Source organism: Babylonia areolata, chromosome 26 (genome assembly GCF_041734735.1).
Source record: "Babylonia areolata isolate BAREFJ2019XMU chromosome 26, ASM4173473v1, whole genome shotgun sequence".
NCBI lineage: Eukaryota > Metazoa > Mollusca > Gastropoda > Neogastropoda > Buccinidae > Babylonia > Babylonia areolata.
In genome coordinates, this window is record NC_134901.1 from 6,052,901 (window position 1) to 6,073,017 (window position 20,117).

Consider the following 20,117-nt stretch of genomic DNA (forward strand, 5'->3'; position numbering starts at 1 on the left):
TGACACTCCACCAGTACTGACAGATACCCCTTTCCAAGACACTCCACCAGTACTGACAGATACCCCTTTCCAAGACACTCCACCAGTACTGACAGATACCCCTTTCCAAGACACTCCACCAGTACTGACAGATACCCCTTTCCAAGACACTCCACCAGTACTGACAGATACCCCTTTCCATGACACTCCACCAGTACTGACAGATACCCCTTTCCATGACACTCCACCAGTACTGACAGATACCCCTTTCTAAGACACTCCACCAGTACTGTCCAATACCCCTTTCCATGACACTCCACCAGTACTGACAGATACCCCTTTCAAAGACACTCCACCAGTACTGACAGATACCCCTTTCCATGACACTCCACCAGTATTGACAGATACCCCTCTCCAAGACACTCCACCAGTACTGACAGATACCCCTTTCCATGACACTCCACCAGTACTGTCCGATACCCCTTTCCAAGACACTCCACCAGTACTGACAGATACCCCTTTCCATGACACTCCACAAGTACTGACAGATACCCCTTTCCAAGACACTCCACCAGTACTGACAGATACCCCTTTCCATGACACTCCACCAGTATTGACAGATACCCCTTTCCAAGACACTCCACCAGTACTGTCCAATACCCCTTTCCAAGACACTCCACCAGTACTGACAGATACCCCTTTCCAAGACACCCCACCAGTACTGACAGATACCCCTTTCCAAGACACTCCACCAGTACTGTCCAATACCCCTTTCCAAGACACCCCACCAGTACTGACAGATACCCCTTTCCAAGACACTCCACCAGTACTGACAGATACCCCTTTCCAAGACACTCCACCAGGACTGACAGATACCCCTTTCCAAGACACCCCACCAGTACTGACAGATACCCCTTTCCATGACACTCCACCAGTACTGACAGATACCCCTTTCCATGACACTCCACCAGTACTGACAGATACCCCTTTCCATGACACCCCACCAGTACTGACAGATACCCCTTTCCATGACACCCCACCAGTACTGACAGATACCCCTTTCCATGACACCCCACCAGTACTGACAGATACCCCTTTCCATGACACCCCACCAGTACTGACAGATACCCCTTTCCAAGACACTCCACCAGTACTGACAGATACCCCTTTCCAAGACACCCCACCAGTACTGTCCGATACCCCTTTCCAAGACGCTCCACCAGTACTGACAGATACCCCTTTCCAAGACACTCCACCAGTACTGACAGATACCCCTTTCCAAGACACTCCACCAGTACTGACAGATACCCCTTTCCAAGACACTCCACCAGTACTGACAGATACCCCTTTCCAAGACACTCCACCAGTACTGACAGATACCCCTTTCCAAGACACTCCACCAGTATTGACAGATACCCCTTTCCAAGACACCCCACCAGTACTGACAGATACACCTTTCCAAGACACTCCACCAGTACTGACAGATACCCCTTTCCATGACACTCCACCAGTACTGACAGATACCCCTTTCCATGACACTCCACCAGTACTGACAGCTACCCCTTTTCAAGACACTCCACCAGTACTGTCCAATACCCCTTTCCAAGACACCCCACCAGTATTGACAGATACCCCTTTTCAAGACACTCCACCAGTACTGACAGAAACCCCTTTCCATGACACTCCACCAGTACTGCCAGATACCCCTTTCCAAGACACCCCACCAGTACTGACAGATACCCCTTTCCATGACACTCCACCAGTACTATCCAATACCCCTTTCCATGACACTCCACCAGTACTGACAGATACCCCTTTCCAAGACTCTCCACCAGTGTTGTCCGATACCCCTCACCATGACATTTCTACCAGTACTGACCGATACCACTTTCCAGGACACTCCACCAGTGAGGAGACGCTGTCCGAGGGCACAGAAACGGTTGGGGAGAGTTCTGTTCGGAGACAAGTTCCGACATCAGCTGTCCGGAGATTCCTTTCACGATGTGATCCTACTGCTGGTCCCCGTGTTCCAACAATTTCCAATAGTTTGCAACTGGTGATGTTTTCAGTTAAGGTATTATTATCACGGTGAAGAAATAGATATCCGTTCATAATTCAGACAGCCACACTCACTCTCTCTCTCTTTCACACACGCGCGCGCGCACACACACACACACACACACACACACACACACACACACACACACACACACGCATGCATGCATGCATGCAAACATGCATCATCTTCTGCATACACAAACTTTCAACCTGTTATTATGTTAGTGCTTTTTTCTTTCTTCTTTCTTTAATTTCATTGTTCACACACACACACACGCACACACACACACACACACACAGGGATACAGATACGTATACGGATACGGACACATTATGTTTTATTCAAGAAAGGCTGTGGCTTCTGTTGAAAGTGTGGTGTAAACAATCATTACAGAGGTATAGAGACACAATGACCAGCATTTCTTATTCATAAACAAACATGCATTCACTTAGTAGCGTAGTATTTTCGAATTTTGAAAGCTTTGTACAAAGAGAGAGAGAGAGAGAGAGAGAGAGAGAGAGAGAGAGAGGCGTCACTGCGTTGGGACAAATCTGCAAAGCAGATGCCTGACCAGCAGCACAACCCAACGCGCTCACTCAGGTCTTGTGTGCATACATATAAATATATATATATATATATATATATCAGAGTGGATTTCTTCTGCATAATTTTGCCAGAGGATAACACTCTTGCTCCCACGTGTTCCTCTCCAGAGTACCAAGTGCGTGCTGCACACGGGACCTCGGTTTATCGTCTCATCCGAATGACTGGACGCTCACTTCGATTTTCCAGTCAAACTAGTGGAGTGATGGCCTAGAGGTAACGCGTCCGCCTAGGAAGCGAGAGAATCTGATCGCGCTGGTTCGAATCACGGCTCAGCCGCCGATATTTTCTCCTCCTCCACTAGACCTTGAGTGGTGGTCTGGACGCTAGTCATTCGGATGAGACGATAAACCGAGGTCCCGTGAGCTAGCATGCACTTAGCGCACGTAAAAGAACCCACGGCAACAAAAGGGTTGTTCCTGGCAAAATTCTGTGGAAAAATCCACTTTGATAGGAAAAACAAATAAAACTGCACGCAGGAAAAAATACAAAAAAATGGGTGGCGCTGTAGTGTAGCGACGCGCTCTCCCTGGGGAGAGCAGCCCGAATTTCACACGGAGAAATCTGTTGTGATAAAAAGAAATACAAATACAAATACAAACTAGGGTTAAATGGCGGGCGATTCGTGCCTAGACTCTCACGGACTCTGTATTGAGAGACGTGCGTCTTACCCATTGTCACCTTCCGCCCTAGACAGAGTAATAAACAGACATTATGTTACGGTGGGCTGGAAAACCAGGGGACATAACTGTTGGGAATCAAGTCACGCCACTTGTTCAGTTCCGATCAACAGTTGCCCCCCTTAGAAGCGTTTGTTTGGAGGGGCGGGGTGGGGGGTGGGGGGGGGTGGGTGGGGGGGGGATGGGGGGGCGGGGGGGGGAGGGGAGCAGGGGGAGGAAGGGGGAGGGGGGGGGGTAGATTTTGTTTTTTTCTTTTTTCATTTGACGTCCTATCACGGACTGACGTGAAAGCCAAGTGGCCAATGCGTCAGACTTTCAATCTGAAGGTTGTGGGTTCGATTCCCGGTCACAGCGTCTGGTAAGTTGGTGAAGGGTGAAAGGTGGAGATGTTTCCGACTTCTCAGGTTAACAGATGTGCATCCCTGCAAGTGCATGAACCCCTTTCTTTCGAATCCCCCACCTCCAACACACATACACACATGTTTATCAAAGTGTGCAGATGACAAAATTATACCAGTCGTGTTCCGTGCTACACTATTTAGAGACAGACAGACAGACAGACACACACACACACACAAACAGATGGGTTATTTAGATGTGTATACTCCTCTGTTCCGTGCTACGCTATTTAGAGACAGCCAGACACACACACACACACACACACAGAGGTGTTATTGAAAAGTGCAACACATTGACGTGTACATATATACCGTGCTACGTAATATGGAAGGTCCAAACTGAATGTAACTAAATAAACATTATAGGTGAGCAAGACGCGAGAAAAGGGAGCCGTGCACTGTGAAATGACCATCCTGTTTCCTGCCTTGTCCAGAGCCCTCTGGATCTCTCACCTGGACAGACATCCAGGACTCACCCCCCTTGAACAAGGACACCCTTTCCACACCAAGACCCCAGCACTGAACTGGACCTTTCTACCCTGACAGACATCCAGCATTCACCCCCTTGAACAAGAACACCCTTTCCACACCAAGACCCCAGCACTGAAATGGACCTTTCCACCCTGACAGACATCCAGCATTCACCCCCCTGAACATGGCACCCTTTCCACACCAAGACCCCAGCACTGACGTGGACCTTTCCACCCTGACAGACATCCAGCATTCCCCCCCTTGAACAAGAACACCCTTTCCACACCAAGACCCCAGCACTAACGTGGACCTTTCCACCCTGACAGACATCCAGCATTCCCCCCCCCCCCCTTGAACAAGAACACCCTTTCCACACCAAGACCCCAGCACTGACGTGGACCTTTCCACCCTGACAGACATCCAGCATTCCCCCCCCCCCCCCCCTTGAACAAGAACACCCTTTCCACACCAAGACCCCAGCACTGACGTGGACCTTTCCATCCTGACAGACATCCAGCATTCACCCCCTTGAACAAGGGCACCCTTTCCACACCAAGACCCCAGCACTGACGTGGACCTTTCCACCCTGACAGACATCCAGCATTCACCCCCTTGAACAAGGACACCCTTTCCACACCAAGACCCCAGCACTGACGTGGACCTTTCCACCCTGACAGACATCCAGCATTCACCCCCTTGAACAAGGACACCCTTTCCACACCAAGACCCCAGCACTGACGTGGACCTTTCCACCCTGACAGACATCCAGCATTCACCCCTTGATCAAGGACACCCTTTCCACATCAAGACCCCAGCACTGACGTGGACCTTTCCACCCTGACAGACATCCAGCATTCACCCCCTTGAACAAGGACACCCTTTCCACATCAAGACCCCAGCACTGAAATGGACCTTTCTACCCTGACAGACATCCAGGACTCATCCCTTTGAACAAGGACAGCCTTTCCACACCAAGACCCCAGCACTGAACAACATGACCTTGAGGACGGTAAGCCAATAGGTCTTTAAGACCCAAACCCTGTGTTGTGCAAATAGTACTTTATCAAGGTAACCAACGAAAGAAGGCATATAAGTAAAATGAAGCCCTTGTCGTACTTGTCCAATGTAAAATAAGACTTTAATCTTTCTTCCTTTTTTAATTAAAAAAAAGTCTTCATTTATACATATATTCATGTTATCGCTGTGGAATGAACGATTTCCGATAATTCATATCATCTGAATAAGAATGAAATCTTCTAGTTCTATCCAAGTGCAAAAAAGAAAAAAAAAAGAGAAAGAAAGAAGAAAGAAAAAGAAGAGGAAAAAGTAAGAAAGAAAAAAGGAAAGAAAGAAAGAAAGAAAGAAAGAAAAGAAGTGTGTGAAGCGTGTAACAACAACGGAAAAGAGAACCGGTTCGGTGTGTCTTCCCTGTCTTGTTCCTATCAGGTTCTGCATGAAAGACAGGCAGGCAGCTTGGCTCAACCTGTCACTTTGCGCAGTTGTTGTTGTTGGTGGTGGTAGTGCTGTTGTACTTCTTTAAAAAAAAAGAAGTTCATTCCATTTCATATACTGTACCATGATAATGTGATGTAAACCAGACCTAGCAGGCTCTAAGCGCGTTGGGGTTACGCTGCTGGTCAGGTATCTGCTTGGCAGATGTTGTGTAGCGTATATGGATTTGACCGAACGCCGTGACGCCTCCTTGAGCTACTGATACTGATACCAGGCTCGTCGTCTGCCAAGCCAGTCACTGCAATTTCCAAACTGAGATGCTGAAGTCATTCCTTTGGCCAACAGGTGCCTAGGCAAGTCTGCTTGGTTTTGCTTGGTCTCTCCTCAACCCTTTTTTCCCCCCAGATTCTAAACGTTTTCCGTTGCATAACTCTCTCCATACGAACGGCGAAAGAGACGATGTAAACAGCATTTCACCCCAGTTACCATCATCAAAATATTGCAAGCATACTGAAGAGGTGAATGTTGACAAAGAATACCACAATTCTGACGACGGAAGCTAAAGGTTGGGTCATTCAGACACCCACTGGACATCCGAGGGGTCTGTGTGGAGGAGAAGAGAGGACTGGCCGTACTGAGTGAGTTAATATAATTTTGTCAGTACTGACCGATTTCATCTTGCAACTCGTTTATCTTGGATTTACTTTTAAACAAACTCTCGCTCCAGTTTGATTAATTATCTGGGCTCGACGGAGAGGAGGGGTGGGTGTGGGTGTGTGGGGGATCTGACGTACTGAGACAGTGGGTTGGTTTCACCTCGTGATTCTGACCCAGGCCCACAGTCTCCAGGTCCTCCCGTTTACAAACACCGTACTTTCCCACCCCTCTCCCCCCTCTCCCCCTGGCCCCAGCCCAGCACCGCGTTCCCCCCCCCCTCCCCCTAGCATTCAGAGTTCTTCCAGTGCCTGCCACATGTGGAGGGACCTCTTCTTCTTCTTCGTTCGTGGGCTGCAACTCCCACGTTCACTCGTATGTACACAAGTGGGCTTTTACGTTTATGACCGTTTTTACCCCGCCATATAGGCAGCCATACTCCGTTTTCGGGGGTGGTGGAGGGACCGAACGCTTGTCGGTCAGGACGACCTCCACTGTCACCAGCGCCTCCCTCACAGGACCTAGCACATCCCAGTGGTTTTTGTTGGTTTCTTTGTTTCTTTTTTTCCAACAGTTGTCTGGACACGCCTGCTGGGTTATGCTCGACATTTGTCCAGCTTTTAAAGGTTTTCTGTTGCACGTTTGCTTCTCCTCGGCTTCGATCCACTCACATCGTTTTTGTCAGTATTGACGTTCGCAGAAACCAGGACTCTCCGCTCCCCTCAGCCTCAGTCCTCACGGGAGACGACAGGGAGTTCCTGCTGTCCCGATGCTCAACCTCAGAGAAGGTCCGACACCCCATTTCGCAGACGTGACTGTACATTGGATCCTGCCACTTTTCTTCAGCGTCTTTCTTCAGTCTACGGGACAAGGGAGACTCCCGGCCATTGCTGCCTCGTTACCAGGTGCCTGAGTGACCCTGCTGTGCTTTCTGCAGGCTTGACACCCAGCCCCAGGATGCCTTCCTGGGTGCTTCCACACCATCCCCTTGTTGCTGGAAACTGAGGAAGATTTTGATCAGGTTTTCTCAGACGCTGAAGAAAGCACGGTGGGTGTCACCTCCCATCTTTGTCCAGATGCCTCTCTGTTGTTCGGCGCTGGACCTGAGCGAACCCATTTCCGACCTTGTGGAGTTAGAACGTACCCTCCCTCACTGAGTAAGGAGGTAGAAAGTACCGTCCCTTACTGAGTAAGAACTTACCCTCCCTAACTGAGTAATGAGTTAGAACTTACCCTCCCTGAGTAAAGAGTTAGAACTTACCCTCCCTAACTGAGTAAGAACTTACCCTCCCTCACTGAGTAAGGAGTTAGAACTTACCGTCCCTAACTGAGTAAGGAGTTAGAACTTAACCTCTTCACCACCTATGTTTTCTTCAACGCTTTCCTCTACAGGGCTAGCATGCTGTGGGAGCAATGGCTGCAACGCCCTGGTACTGAGCGCACTCCTGTTGAGCCCCAGGGCCTCTTCAGCATCATTCTGTCGCCTGAATCGTCCTGGCAACGGAGTGGCGAAGGGTCTGGCAGCGGCGGTGGAAGCGGGTAGCAGCCTACGCTGGTTTGGTTGGGGGACTATAGAAATTAGGGTAAAGCGTAGTTCTTTTATGTTTTGAAGGCTTTCTCCGACTGGTTGCAGCGGGAAAAGTTCGTCTGCTCATTCTTTTTAACGTTTTGTCGACGTTTGAAATAGCAGGGGTGCCTGAGTGTAAATGCGAACGGGCAAGTCTAATTGCGAACGATAGCTTTGGGTACATGTAGACAATAAAAAATAGAAGCAGGTCTTTAACTCATTAGACATAACATATTATTGGAACAACGCACCAGACTGTTGTATTGTTCGTTTTGATCACACATGCACACAGACAGACATTTAACCCCCCCCCCCCCACACACACACACACACACCGCACAAACAAACACACCCTTTTGAGAGTGCTCAGTAACTGTGTAACATCGTTCGCAAATAGACTCACGTCAAAATATCCTATGTTCTAATTGCAAACGACACTATTTTGCAGATTCCTGTCAAAACTAGCGTTCTGATCTGTCACCAAAATGCTTTCTTAGATTCTCCGAGCACTGATCATGCGCATTCAACATATCCGATCAAATCAACTATTTCAAAATGTGTCAAAGTTCAAGTCCTACAACTTGCTTCCCTTGACTTCAGCATTTTGAGAACACGCTAGTTACCTTGGTCAGCACTCGTGCGCGAAGAGAAGAAAGAGCGCGGAAATAGCCAGAAATAGCTGACGCTTGACTGGTTCTTGGAAACGGATAGTCATTAAGGTATTAGAAAAAAGGTCGAAACAGACGTTATATTGTGAAATGCAACCGTTAACAACGCTTCGAAGTGGAGCAGTACACGAATCGTTCGCAATTACACGCTGTTCGCTTCTTCTTCACCCCCGAAAACGGAGTATGGCTGCCTACATGGCGGGGTAAAAACGGTCATACACGTAAAAGCCCACTCGTGTACATACGAGTGAACGTGGGAGTTGCAGCCCTCGAATGCATAAGAAAAATAAAAATAAAATAAGCTTCTTCTTCATCTGCGTTCGTGGGCTGCAACTCCCACGTTCACTCGTATGTACACGGGTGGGCTTTTACGTGCATGACCGTTTTTACCCCGCCATGTAGGCAGCCATACTCCGTTTTCGGGGGTGTGCATGCTGTGTATGTTCTTGTTTCCATAACCCACTGAACGCTGACATGGATTACAGGATCTTTAACGTGCGTATTTGATCTTCTGCTTGCATATACACACGAAGGGGGTTCAGGCACTAGCAGGTCTGCACATATGTTGACCTGGGAGATCGTAAAAATCTCCACCCTTCACCCACCAGGCGCCGTCACCGTGATTCGAACCCAGGACCCTCAGATTGACAGTCCAACGGTTTAACCACTCGGCTATTGCGCCCGTCCACGCTGTTGGCAAATACCCATACCTGCCCTACCGCCCTTCAGCAGGATCATCACCACTGTACCCGTGGCAACTGGTTACAACCCTGACAAGGGCTTTTAGCTGTCAGCCGAGATGTTAGCAACGTGTTTTGATGTAAGTGGAACGTGTTTCTTCACGTTATGCATGTGTGTGTGTGTGTTTGTGTGTGTGTGTGTGTGTGTGTGTGTGTGTGTGTGTGTGTGAGAGAGAGAGAAAGAGAGAGAGAGTGTCTCAAAATGTGTGTGTGTGTGTGTGTGTGTGTGTGTGTGTGTGTGTGTACAATGTTCTTCACACATTCTCTCTCTCTCTCTCTCTCTCTCTCTCTCTCTCTCTCTCTGTGTGTGTGTGTGTGTGTACACAGATGCAATGTCCAGCAAATTGTTGTGATCGTTTGCTAACTGTCGACAACAGCTCTTAATCTTAAAATTATCTCATTCTGTGGATGGTGAACGTTTTTTTTTCCTTCCCTTTAAAAAAATCTTAAAAGCAACATAAGTGAATGATTTTTTTTAAATTCATGTATTCATCTGGTTATTTCAGCCTCAGGAACTCTCCAACCAACCTTATGAAACTTTGTAACTGTCAAAAAAAGAAAAAAAAAGAAAAAAAAAAAGAAAAGATATATCCCGTGAGTGGATTTTTTTTTCACGATTGAAGGTTTTCATTTATCTCCTGCAGCTAAAATAAAATAAAATGAAGTGATACAACCCAGATAATATAAAGTGAAATAAACTGAAATAAAAAAAAATCTTTAATAAGTTAAGCTGAGAGAAAACAACAACAAAACAACACACACAAAAAGGACAAAAAAAACACACCAAAAACTGCTTTCAACTCATCTTTGTTCTGACACGTTAAGAGGGTCACTTTGCGTTAGGAAATGAATTGTCAACAACTAATATGAAGGATTTGTTCTCCAGCTTAAAGTAGGCCACTGCCGATAGCGGCCTGGGTGCGTGTGCGTGTGCGTGTGTGTGTGTGAGCTTTGTTATCCTCCACCACCCATTACTGAGCCGGATATCCGGCCTTTGGTGGAGGATAGGACTGCGAAGGATAGTAGCCTGGCTGAGCCACGCAGGGCTGCGGAGGATAGTTGCCTGGCTGAACGACGTAGGGCTGCGGCTGAGCAGTGGCTGTCATCATCACCATCCCCCCTGTGTTGGGCTGGACGTCCACGGGTTTGTTGTTGACAGCGATGACGATGGCGGCGATGACAACGAGGCCACTGCCGACAGCGGCGAGGTAGAAGGCCCAGTCGTAGTCCCAGATGTCTTTGTTCAGTATGTCGTTATACTTGCCGACGTACACCATGCAGCCGATGAAACCCAGGATTCCTGTTGCGTGCATCAGCCACACATCCACCCACCCACACAAACATACACACACACACACACACAGACAGACAGACAGACAGAAACACACACACACACACACACACACACACACAAACACACACACACACACACACATACACACACACACACACACACACACAGACATGTCGTTAAACACACAGAAAAGCAAATACATGTATGTAGCTGCACGACAAAAAAGACAAAGGATGAAACACATTCAAACTACTGTTCCTTGGCGTCATCAGAATTGAAGAGGTAGAATCACATAAGATTTTGGGTGTCTTTATTGACAAAAATCTCTCTTGGACTAACCATACGACTTATTCATTAAAACATCTCTCCAACAAAATACGTCAGTTAGCAAAAATTAAAAAAAAGAACCTTGACATTCATTCACGAAAGCTTCTTTTTTTCTGTGCACATGTTCTGCCAGTCATCGATTATGCGTCAACTCTATGGGACAACTGCAGCAATACAAACTTAATATTTACTCATAATGTATAAAAGGGCATTAAAATTAGGATTGTTGAAGTCGAGCTCCCTGACCCACATGGATTTTTAAAATACTTAATATATTATCTTTCCACAGCAGGCTGTTCTTCAACAGGGCTGTGCGATATATGGAAATGCTCCCAAAAAGATTACAGAAACTTTTAACACTAATGACCACAGACCCAACCATATGTTATGTATACCTAGAACTAGAAATCACCTTTATAAATCGAGCTTCCTATACTCTGGTGGAAACTAATGGAATAACCTTCCACTCATTTTAAAGAAGATAAAAGAATAAGAATGTGATTAAGAAAAATATGAAAAATCTTATCAACTGTGCAAATGATGAACAATAACACAAATGTATATCTATAAATTACCACCTAGAATATTATTTGTGAAATGTTTTTTGTCTGTTTTGGCTGGCGGTTTACTTGTGTTATATGGGGGGGGGGGGGGGGGGGGATGTGAATGCTACTGTGTATTTCACTACTGCGCGATTCTAATATGTATGTATCTATTTTTTCAGGTTTTTTTTTCCATGTTTCTCCTCTTTTTATTTTACTTTTCTTTCTTTTCTTTTACCCCCTCCCTCTACTCCCCCCCCCCTCTCTGGTCACGTCTACGATTCTGTAAACTTACATGTATTACAAATTGTGAACCACCCTCACCCAACTCTTTTTTTTTTTTTCCTCCCCACACTGACATATCTTTACATCTCTGTCTGTCTGTCTATCTGTCTCTGTCTCTCTCTCCCCTCTGTCTCTCCCTCTCCCTGTCTTTCACATAATGTGTCTATCTGTCCATATCCCTATTACCCGTCGCCTTATTTGCTGTCTTTTATGTCTCTTACATCTGTGTTTAAAATTTTATCGTTACTTTTCTGTGTTAATTTCACTTGAATCATTCATGTGTAGCATTCATGCTAGGGTTTTGTTTTTGTTTTTCCCTTGGTGTGTGTGTGTGTGTGTGTGTGTGTGTGTGTGTGTGTGTGTGTGTGTGTGTGCGCGTGTGTGTGTTACACGCTTCCGTTCCGTACAGATGTGAGCGATGTTGTGTCTCTCAGTTTGACGCTGTGTTATACTCGTACATTATACATGTATTAAGTATTCAGTATAACTACATTTATATGTGTACATGTTTGTGTGTCTCTTAGAACAACGACAGATGTGTAAGTCGGCCAAAGTGCTAATATCTTCACCGTTGGAAAATAAAGATTCATTCATTCCCTCCACTCGCACATCACCCACCACACACTCTCTCAGTTTTATTTCGTATTGCGTGTATACTTAAGACAATCTACCACTGCTTGCTTCAAGGGTAGAAATCTTGAATTAATATGTTATCTCCCTTCCCAACCTTTCTCTCTGTCCGTCCCCGTGTCTGTCTGTCTGTCTGTCTGTCCGTTTTTCCTAAAATGTACTGATCATGATTCAGTGTCATAATATGAAATGATGTTCCCTGTATCATGACTTCAGCTGTTATCTCAGACTATCTCTGTCTGTTTCTTTCAATCCCATTCATCGTTCGTTTATTTATTTATAGTCTGTTCATCTAAGATGATGATATTAGACTGAAAATAAATGATATTATTATCATTAGTATTATTATTATTATCATTATTTGGATTATTATTATTTCTATCATAATGATGATTGTTATTATTAATCAGAAATCGACATTTCTGTATATTCGAATGAAAAGGGAGGCGGTTGAGGTGGAGGGGAGGGGAGGGGGGTGGGGGTGGGGGAACGGGGGAGGGGACTAAGAATTCCATTCAATTCAATTAAGAATATTATGTTTTCCACTTCAAACAATCGAAAGAGAAAATTTCCTTTATGTTCGTTCATGTGCCTGTCAACAGATAAACACGGGAAGTAAAAACAAGCGAATAACTGGTTCAAGATTCATTGATTACCACGCACACACCAGTCAGGACAAAAAAAAAAAAAAAAAAAAAAAAAAAAAAAAAAGAAGAAGAAGAAGAAGAAGAGAAATCAGGTAAGAAGAATATAGCATTTTAAGAAACAAGTGCAGCGAACGTACATTAGTAACCCGCGCCACCATCCCTTGATTACTGGGTAAATAAATCATAAGGAAAAAGGAAACCAGTCTGGTTTGTTTGTTTGTTTGTTTGTTTTTGTTGTTGTTGTTGGGGGAGGGAGTTTCTTTGTCTTTTCTTTTTTTTTTCCTTTTCTTTTTCTTCTCTCGAGAGCTGGATTTAAAAAAAAAAAAAAAGCAGTTATGTTTTCTCTATTATCCCCGTGAAAAAAATCATTTCGTCCCCCGCCCCCCCCTCTCTCTCTTTGTTTGCATTATATATCTTATTTTACATCATATTATTTTATTTTCCTACAAGGCCTGACTCACAGTGTTGGGTTACACTGCTGGTCAGGCATCTGGTAGGCAGATGTGGTGTAGTGTATATGAATTTGTCCGAACGTAGTGACGCCTCCTTGAGTAACTGAACACACACACACGCACACACACACACACACACACACATACACACACGCACACACACGCACACACACACACACACACACGCACACGCACACACACACGCACACACACACACAAACACAGTCTCTCTCTCTCTCTCTCTCTCTCTCTCTCACTCTCTCTCTCTTTCTCCCACTCTCATTTCCTCAATCTATGACGTCTGTTGTATATTGCTGTTTGGTTAATTTTACTTTGATTTATGGAATATACATGACAAATTGAAAGAGAAGGCATTGGCCTAAAACTCCTCACTCAGTGAATTAAGCTCTTCCTTTCTCTATCCTTCACTTTCTGTCATATTTCCTCTTATTTCCTTTCCCAGTCTCCATGTAAACTACGTAAAACAGAACAATGGTAGCTAGTCCTGAGCCAACTAATCAGAAAGGTGATGTTGACAATCTGCACTGACTTCTCCTCGTGTTAACAGCACCTTGTGTTTCCTAAGTGATCCCAAACTTTTTTCTTGCCTCTAGAACATTGCGAACCTTCGAAGCCTTGACGTCGTAATTGTAATTCAGGGAGATCGCGTCGCTACACTACAGCGCCACCCATTTTTTTGTATTTTTTCCTGCGTGCAGTTTTATTGTTTTTCCTATCCAAGTGGAATTTTCTACAGAATTTTGCCAGGAACAACCCTTTTGTTGCCGTGGGTTCTTTTACGTGCGCTAATTGCATGCTGCACACGGGACCTCGGTTTATCGTCTCATCCGAATGACTAGCGTCCAAACCACCTCTCAAGGTCAAGTGGAGGAGAAGAAAATATCGGCGGCTGAGCCGTGATTCGAACCATCGCGCTCAGATTCTCTCGCTTCCTTGGTGGACGCGTTACCTCTAGGCCATCACTCCATGTAGTTCACATACATGCACATGGCCTTCTGTTCCTGATATCCAGATTATATCTTTTTCTCTTGTATGCAGTGAATCCATCATTACAAAATATCGTAGGGTTAGTGATAAAAAAAAAATCACAGATCATCAACCAGTTCCAAACATTTGGCAAAATATGCTGGTACTAAACTCCAGTTATTACTTAGAGTTGTTTTCCGATACAGGTTCAAGGGGTTCCTCTTCATCAGACTCTTCTTCAGGTTCAGACTGCTTATACGCGCCACTCACGGTTGTATTGTATTGTCTATGAAAATAGACGCAGCTCAGCTGTAAAACGCAGTATAATTAATTCACTACTGTTGGAATATAGCTGATATCAATGCCTGCCACTCAGCATGCTTTCACTGGTCAGCTGGTCAGCGACGAGAGGAAGCATGACAGGGAAACACACGTCACCTTGTTTGACACCGAGACAGTACACGAATGCCAGCTAATTCTTCCGTGCGTGCTATAAGTTCTACTTTACAGTGCATGATCTTTAAAGGAATTGCTACTTTTATTTATTTATTTATTTTTTTTATTTTGGCAATCCATTTTTCTGAAATATTTTCCATAGTTTGCCTGTTTCCAGAGCCAAGGGTTTTTCGAGTGGAAGTAAGAGAGAGGTTGAGAAATTAGCCAAAAAAATCCCCCAAAAGACAACAAACAAAAAAAATCAACAAAAAACAAACAGTAAAAAAACAACAACAAAAAAACAACAAAAACAACAACAACAAAAAACAAAACAAACCAAACAAACCCCCAAACACCCCCACCCACCCACACTCACACAAAACAACAACAACAACAACCCACCAGCAAAGAATAAAACCAATAACATGTAAACCTCCCCTTGCTTCTATCGTAAAGAATAAGCCAATGGTCTTTACCCAACACAAAGGGAGTCGGGTTCGGGGAAAAGACAGATTAGGATTCACTATGATAAAGAAAACACAGCCAGGCCCAAAGATGTTTCTTGTTCACTTTAATTTTGTTGCACTAATTGACTAACTCAAAGAAAGAAAAGGTAAAAAAAGAAAAAAGGGAAAAAAAAGAAAAGGAAAAAAAGGAAAAGGGCTCTAGCAACCGTGGCCTGGAAACATCAACGCAAATCAACATAAGAACAAGGCATTGTACATTCATTTCCAGACTTACAGTTACACACAATAATATCAACATATATCATACGTTTCCCCATCCAAATGGAGGAACAACATACAGAATCTGGAATTAACAATTCCATGGGGCTGGGTACCCCACCCAAACTTCATACAAGAGCATATCATTCATGAGACACGTGATAAGGGAATGCGCTATAGTACACCGAACCTCCAGTTCAGTCAACTCATATAGCATTATTAGCTCTCCACCTTGGGTTTTGCGCAACGGGTCATCAGCGAAGACAACCCACCCAAAACAAGAACCAATTAAGTGATGCGACAATCACTCTATGAATAAGGTAAACACCATCCAGTTTAACCCTATGCCGACCGAGTCGGAACATCATCTTCCAATTATGTGGACCTCATTCATCCAACATCATTGGGTCACCTGATTCCCACGTGCTCAACCGACAACGCTCATTAACTCGCTTTTACAGTCAATCACAATTTGGATAACTGACCACTGTCCGAACCTCAAACAATTGGTAACAAAATATAAACTTGGCTTGAAGTGTGTATACACACGAGCAAGAAAAATAAACAGACATTCACATCTAACAAGAATACATGGGTATATCATATATAACGAAACAATTATGAGGGGGAGAGAGAAAGAGAGAGAGCGAGCGAGAGAGAGAGAGAGAGCGAGCGAGTGCAGACAGGCAGACAGAGAGCGTGAGTGACAGAGGCAGCGAGAGAGAGAGAGAGCGAGCGAGCGAGTGCAGACAGGCAGACAGAGAGCGTGAGTGACAGACAGAGGCAGCGAGAGAGAGAGAGAGCGAGAGCAGACAGACAGACGGGCAGAGAGCGTGAAAGGCAAGACGGAGGCACAGAGAGAGAAAGAGAGAGAGAGAGAGAGTGAGCAAGAGAAAGCGAGCGAGCGAGAGAGAGAGGGAGAGAGAGAGTATTCACACAGTTACGGGAAAAGAAACATAATAACATATTTCAGTCTTTAACATTATTGCGAACATTCATTCATTAAACCAAAACTATATTCACTGAACATACTCATCCCAACTACAAGTACACCTGTCCATTAATACTAAACAACTGTCACCTATAAACACACTCTCCTTCATCATTATCGATTTCCCTTCCATTTATTATCATTATAGTTATTATCAATCCACAATAACCAGTAATCCCGAAATATTTATTGTCCTGTATAGACTATCTTTCCCCCAGTTCCTAACAGATTCTCCCCCGCAAAAATAATACATGGAACTCTCTAAAAAACACCCCCAAACACTTAATCTGCCACAACGCCAAAACAATATATAAAGATCCCGACCGTCGTATTTAAATATACCTTGGAAAACCAAACTGCTAGAACAACGCAAAACAATGAGCGCCGGCCGGATTAACCACCGATATCTTATGTTCAGTAATCTAACTTTCAAAGACAAAATATCCCAAAACATATCAAGACTTCCCAACCTCTAATTCAACGTCTGGCTAAACTTCTCCTCTTTTTTCTCCTCCCAATAGTGTATTCTCCCAAATACATACTTTACTTCCCAATCAACATCAAGACTAAATAGGCTTTGCAAAAATCACAAACAATTAGTGTGTCCAAATGCAAACGCACAAAACAATCAATTTCCATCACATCAATATAACCTTGTAATGCACAATATAAAACATAATAACATACTAATATCAAGGAATAAAATCTCCTAGCATCAATGACAAAATGAAAATAAAATATTTCCACACACCTGGTTTCCTGGCCACATCTCTCAGCACATACTGCTTCTAAAAGGGTAGGGCACTAACTGACCCCCCCGTCTTTCCCTAGGCGACTGCTTCCAACAAGAGTGGGGCACTAACTGATTCCCCGCCCTCTGTTCTGGCACTACAGGGCGCGGTTCCTGAAATTACTACACCTCATAATTATTCACTAGGGCTATTCTATTTTAATTTTATTGACTAACCAAAAGTTTTTTCCCCACAGATTCCAAAGTACATACATTCAAAACTGATTTCCTATTTTTTCATGTACATCATCTAAATCTCAACCAAACTCTCTTACAAATAATAAACAAAATAATCAGGACTATTTTCTTAAAATTTACGGGAGAGTCTATTCCTCCCGCGAAATCCCCGCGAAAATATAGCGTCCTATCATCCCAGGGCGGCTAACAGCTGGCATTAATCACCCTGACTTCAACTTAAACAGAACTGACAACCCGATGGTATCAGGGCTCACCACAGGCTTGCCTATAGGGGCACATTCCCGCGGTCAGTCCCACACCTTGACCACGAGAGCGTCTGTAACATTAGACGGCTAGCCTTCGGTTTCCCACCAGCAGCCTTGGTGCCAGCATTAAAACCACAAGAACAAACTTCATACTCGTACGCCCTGTACGGGTGTACAAACAACAAACAACAATGACACCACAACTACTACCCTAACCGCCACTATCACCAATGAAAAAACGACAACGTACGACGGTGATGATATTGATGATATCGACGACGTCATCGACGACAGTAAGAACAGTTACAAAAACAGCAGCGACAGCAGCAACAACAGCAGCAGCAGCAGCAGCAGCAATATATTGAGCATTAACAGTCACAGCAGCAACAGAAACACCATCATGATCACCATCATCTTTAGTACAGTCTCACCTGAGAAGCCTGCCATGGCCTCCAAGACTTTGGATTGAGGGCCAGAGACGGAACGACAACAGTTGTTGGCCAGCGCGTAGATACAGGCGATGATGAGCCCAGTGGTACACAGCGATTCTAATGCTCGCACAGCAGTAAACCAACCGGCTGAGGACAACAACAATATGATGATGATGATAATAATGATAATAACAATGATAGTAAAAAAAAAAAAAAAAACAGACCAAAACAAACAAACAAAAAAAAAACACAAAAAACAACAACAACAAAACAATGACAACCACAAGTCGACACAGAAGATATACAATCTTCAACAACCACAACAAGTTGACACAAAAGATACACAATCTTCAACAACCACAACAAGTCGACACAAAAGATATACAATCTTCAACAACCACAAGTCGACACAAAAGATATACAATCTTCAACAACCACAACAAGTCGACACAAAAGATATACAATCTTCAACAACCACAACAAGTCGACACAAAAGATATACAATCTTCAACAACCACAACAAGTCGACACAAAAGATATACAATCTTCAACAACCACAAGTCGACACAGAAGGCACACAATCTTCAAGATTAGAAGATTACTCACGGATTACTGTCATGTCGAAAGTGCTACAGCCCGTTGAAGAATAACCCAAATAGCTCCCCGTGCTGCATGCCAGCCATAAGCCCCGGTGGCTATCGACACTGACACCACTCACAACTCCATCTGCTGTCAACCAGTATGGAGCCCCAAACCCAACAAGGAAAACAATGGTGGCAATAAACAGCAAGAACACTCCGGCCTTATAGCCTTCTGTACGGCTGCTGAAAGCTGGCATGATGCCAAGTGTTTTATTTTCTCTCAAAAATACAAAAATCCACAAAATGCCCTGTCAGTTTGTTGTTGAAAATTCCTGTGTCTTTTTCACAGTTGTGGCTCCTTTACCAGGTTCTAGTTTACAATTCACAAAACCGGTTACTTTTTGCTGTTAAGATTCGCTGTTATCTTCTCCACAGTTATGGCTCCTTTACCAGGTTCTAGTTTACAATTCACAAAACCGGTTACTTTTTGCTGTTAAGATTCGCTGTTATCTTCTCCACAGTTATGGCTCCTTTACCAGGTTCTAGTTTACAATTCACAAAACCGGTTACTTTTTGCTGTTAAGATTCGCTGTTATCTTCTCCACAGTTATGGCTCCTTTACCAGGTTCTAGTTTACAATTCACAAAACCGGTTACTTTTTGCTGTTAAGATTCGCTGTTATCTTCTCCACAGTTATGGCTCCTTTACCAGGTTCTAGTTTACAATTCACAAAACCGGTTACTTTTTGCTGTTAAGATTCGCTGTTATCTTCTCCACAGTTATGGCTCCTTTACCAGGTTTCTAGTTGACAGATTATCTTGGGCGGTGCAGGCGGATGACGTGTTCGCTTCACGTGACAACACAAAACTGGTTTGTCAAGTTCTGTTGCCAAAGAGGTGCGTCCTTTTATCGAGTTTCTATTCCGGTGTGAAGATCTTACATGACGGGCGTAACTGTAGGAACTGCTATTGCAACCTCAGTATCTGTCAGTCGTAAAAAGTGCACGCACAATGTGAGTCAGACGATTGCGAAATATCCACAAAGTTGCACACGTCAGAAGTGAATTATCTACAATTTTTTTTTCTCTTGTAAACACAGATAAGTGACCAAAATGGAGGTCACAATGTTTGAGGTTGGCACAACACTACATCATTCTTGCCTGTGTATCGTATTGACACAATTGCGTCGTCGTGTGGTTTCCTTGCAACCAGGTATTGAACCTGACCCACATCTGTGTAGATGACTGTGAATGATTCATATTGACTCATGGAAGCCGTGCCTGCATG

The 20,117-nt window shown here is 44.4% G+C and overlaps 1 protein-coding gene across 2 annotated transcripts; it reads right to left on the reverse strand.

The window, feature by feature from the left end:
- Window positions 1-9,737: 9,737 nt before the first annotated feature.
- On the reverse strand, window positions 9,738-19,872 carry LOC143300592 (uncharacterized). Of its 2 annotated transcripts, none has more exons than XM_076614365.1 (3): window positions 18,857-19,872; window positions 18,251-18,397; window positions 9,738-10,571 (listed from the first exon to the last, which is right to left on the reverse strand). In XM_076614365.1, exons 1-3 carry the CDS (start codon window positions 19,086-19,088, stop codon window positions 10,243-10,245), a joined length of 708 nt encoding a protein of 235 aa, XP_076470480.1. In that variant the 5' UTR covers window positions 19,089-19,872; the 3' UTR covers window positions 9,738-10,242. The 2 variants fall into 2 exon arrangements, with proteins under 2 accessions (XP_076470480.1, XP_076470481.1); XM_076614366.1 differs by having other exon boundaries at window positions 19,626-19,867.
- Between the last annotated feature and the right edge of the window lie 245 nt (window positions 19,873-20,117).

Coding starts and splice junctions, on each gene's coding strand:
- LOC143300592 (XM_076614365.1), bottom strand. CDS start 19,088: ATGCCAGCTTTCAGCAGCCGTACAGAAGGCTATAAGGCCGGAGTGTTC. Junction 18,398..18,856: donor TTTCGACATGACAGTAATCC/GTGAGTAATCTT, acceptor TGTTGTCCTCAG/CCGGTTGGTTTACTGCTGTG. Junction 10,572..18,250: donor GGCCATGGCAGGCTTCTCAG/GTGAGACTGTAC, acceptor TGCACGCAACAG/GAATCCTGGGTTTCATCGGC.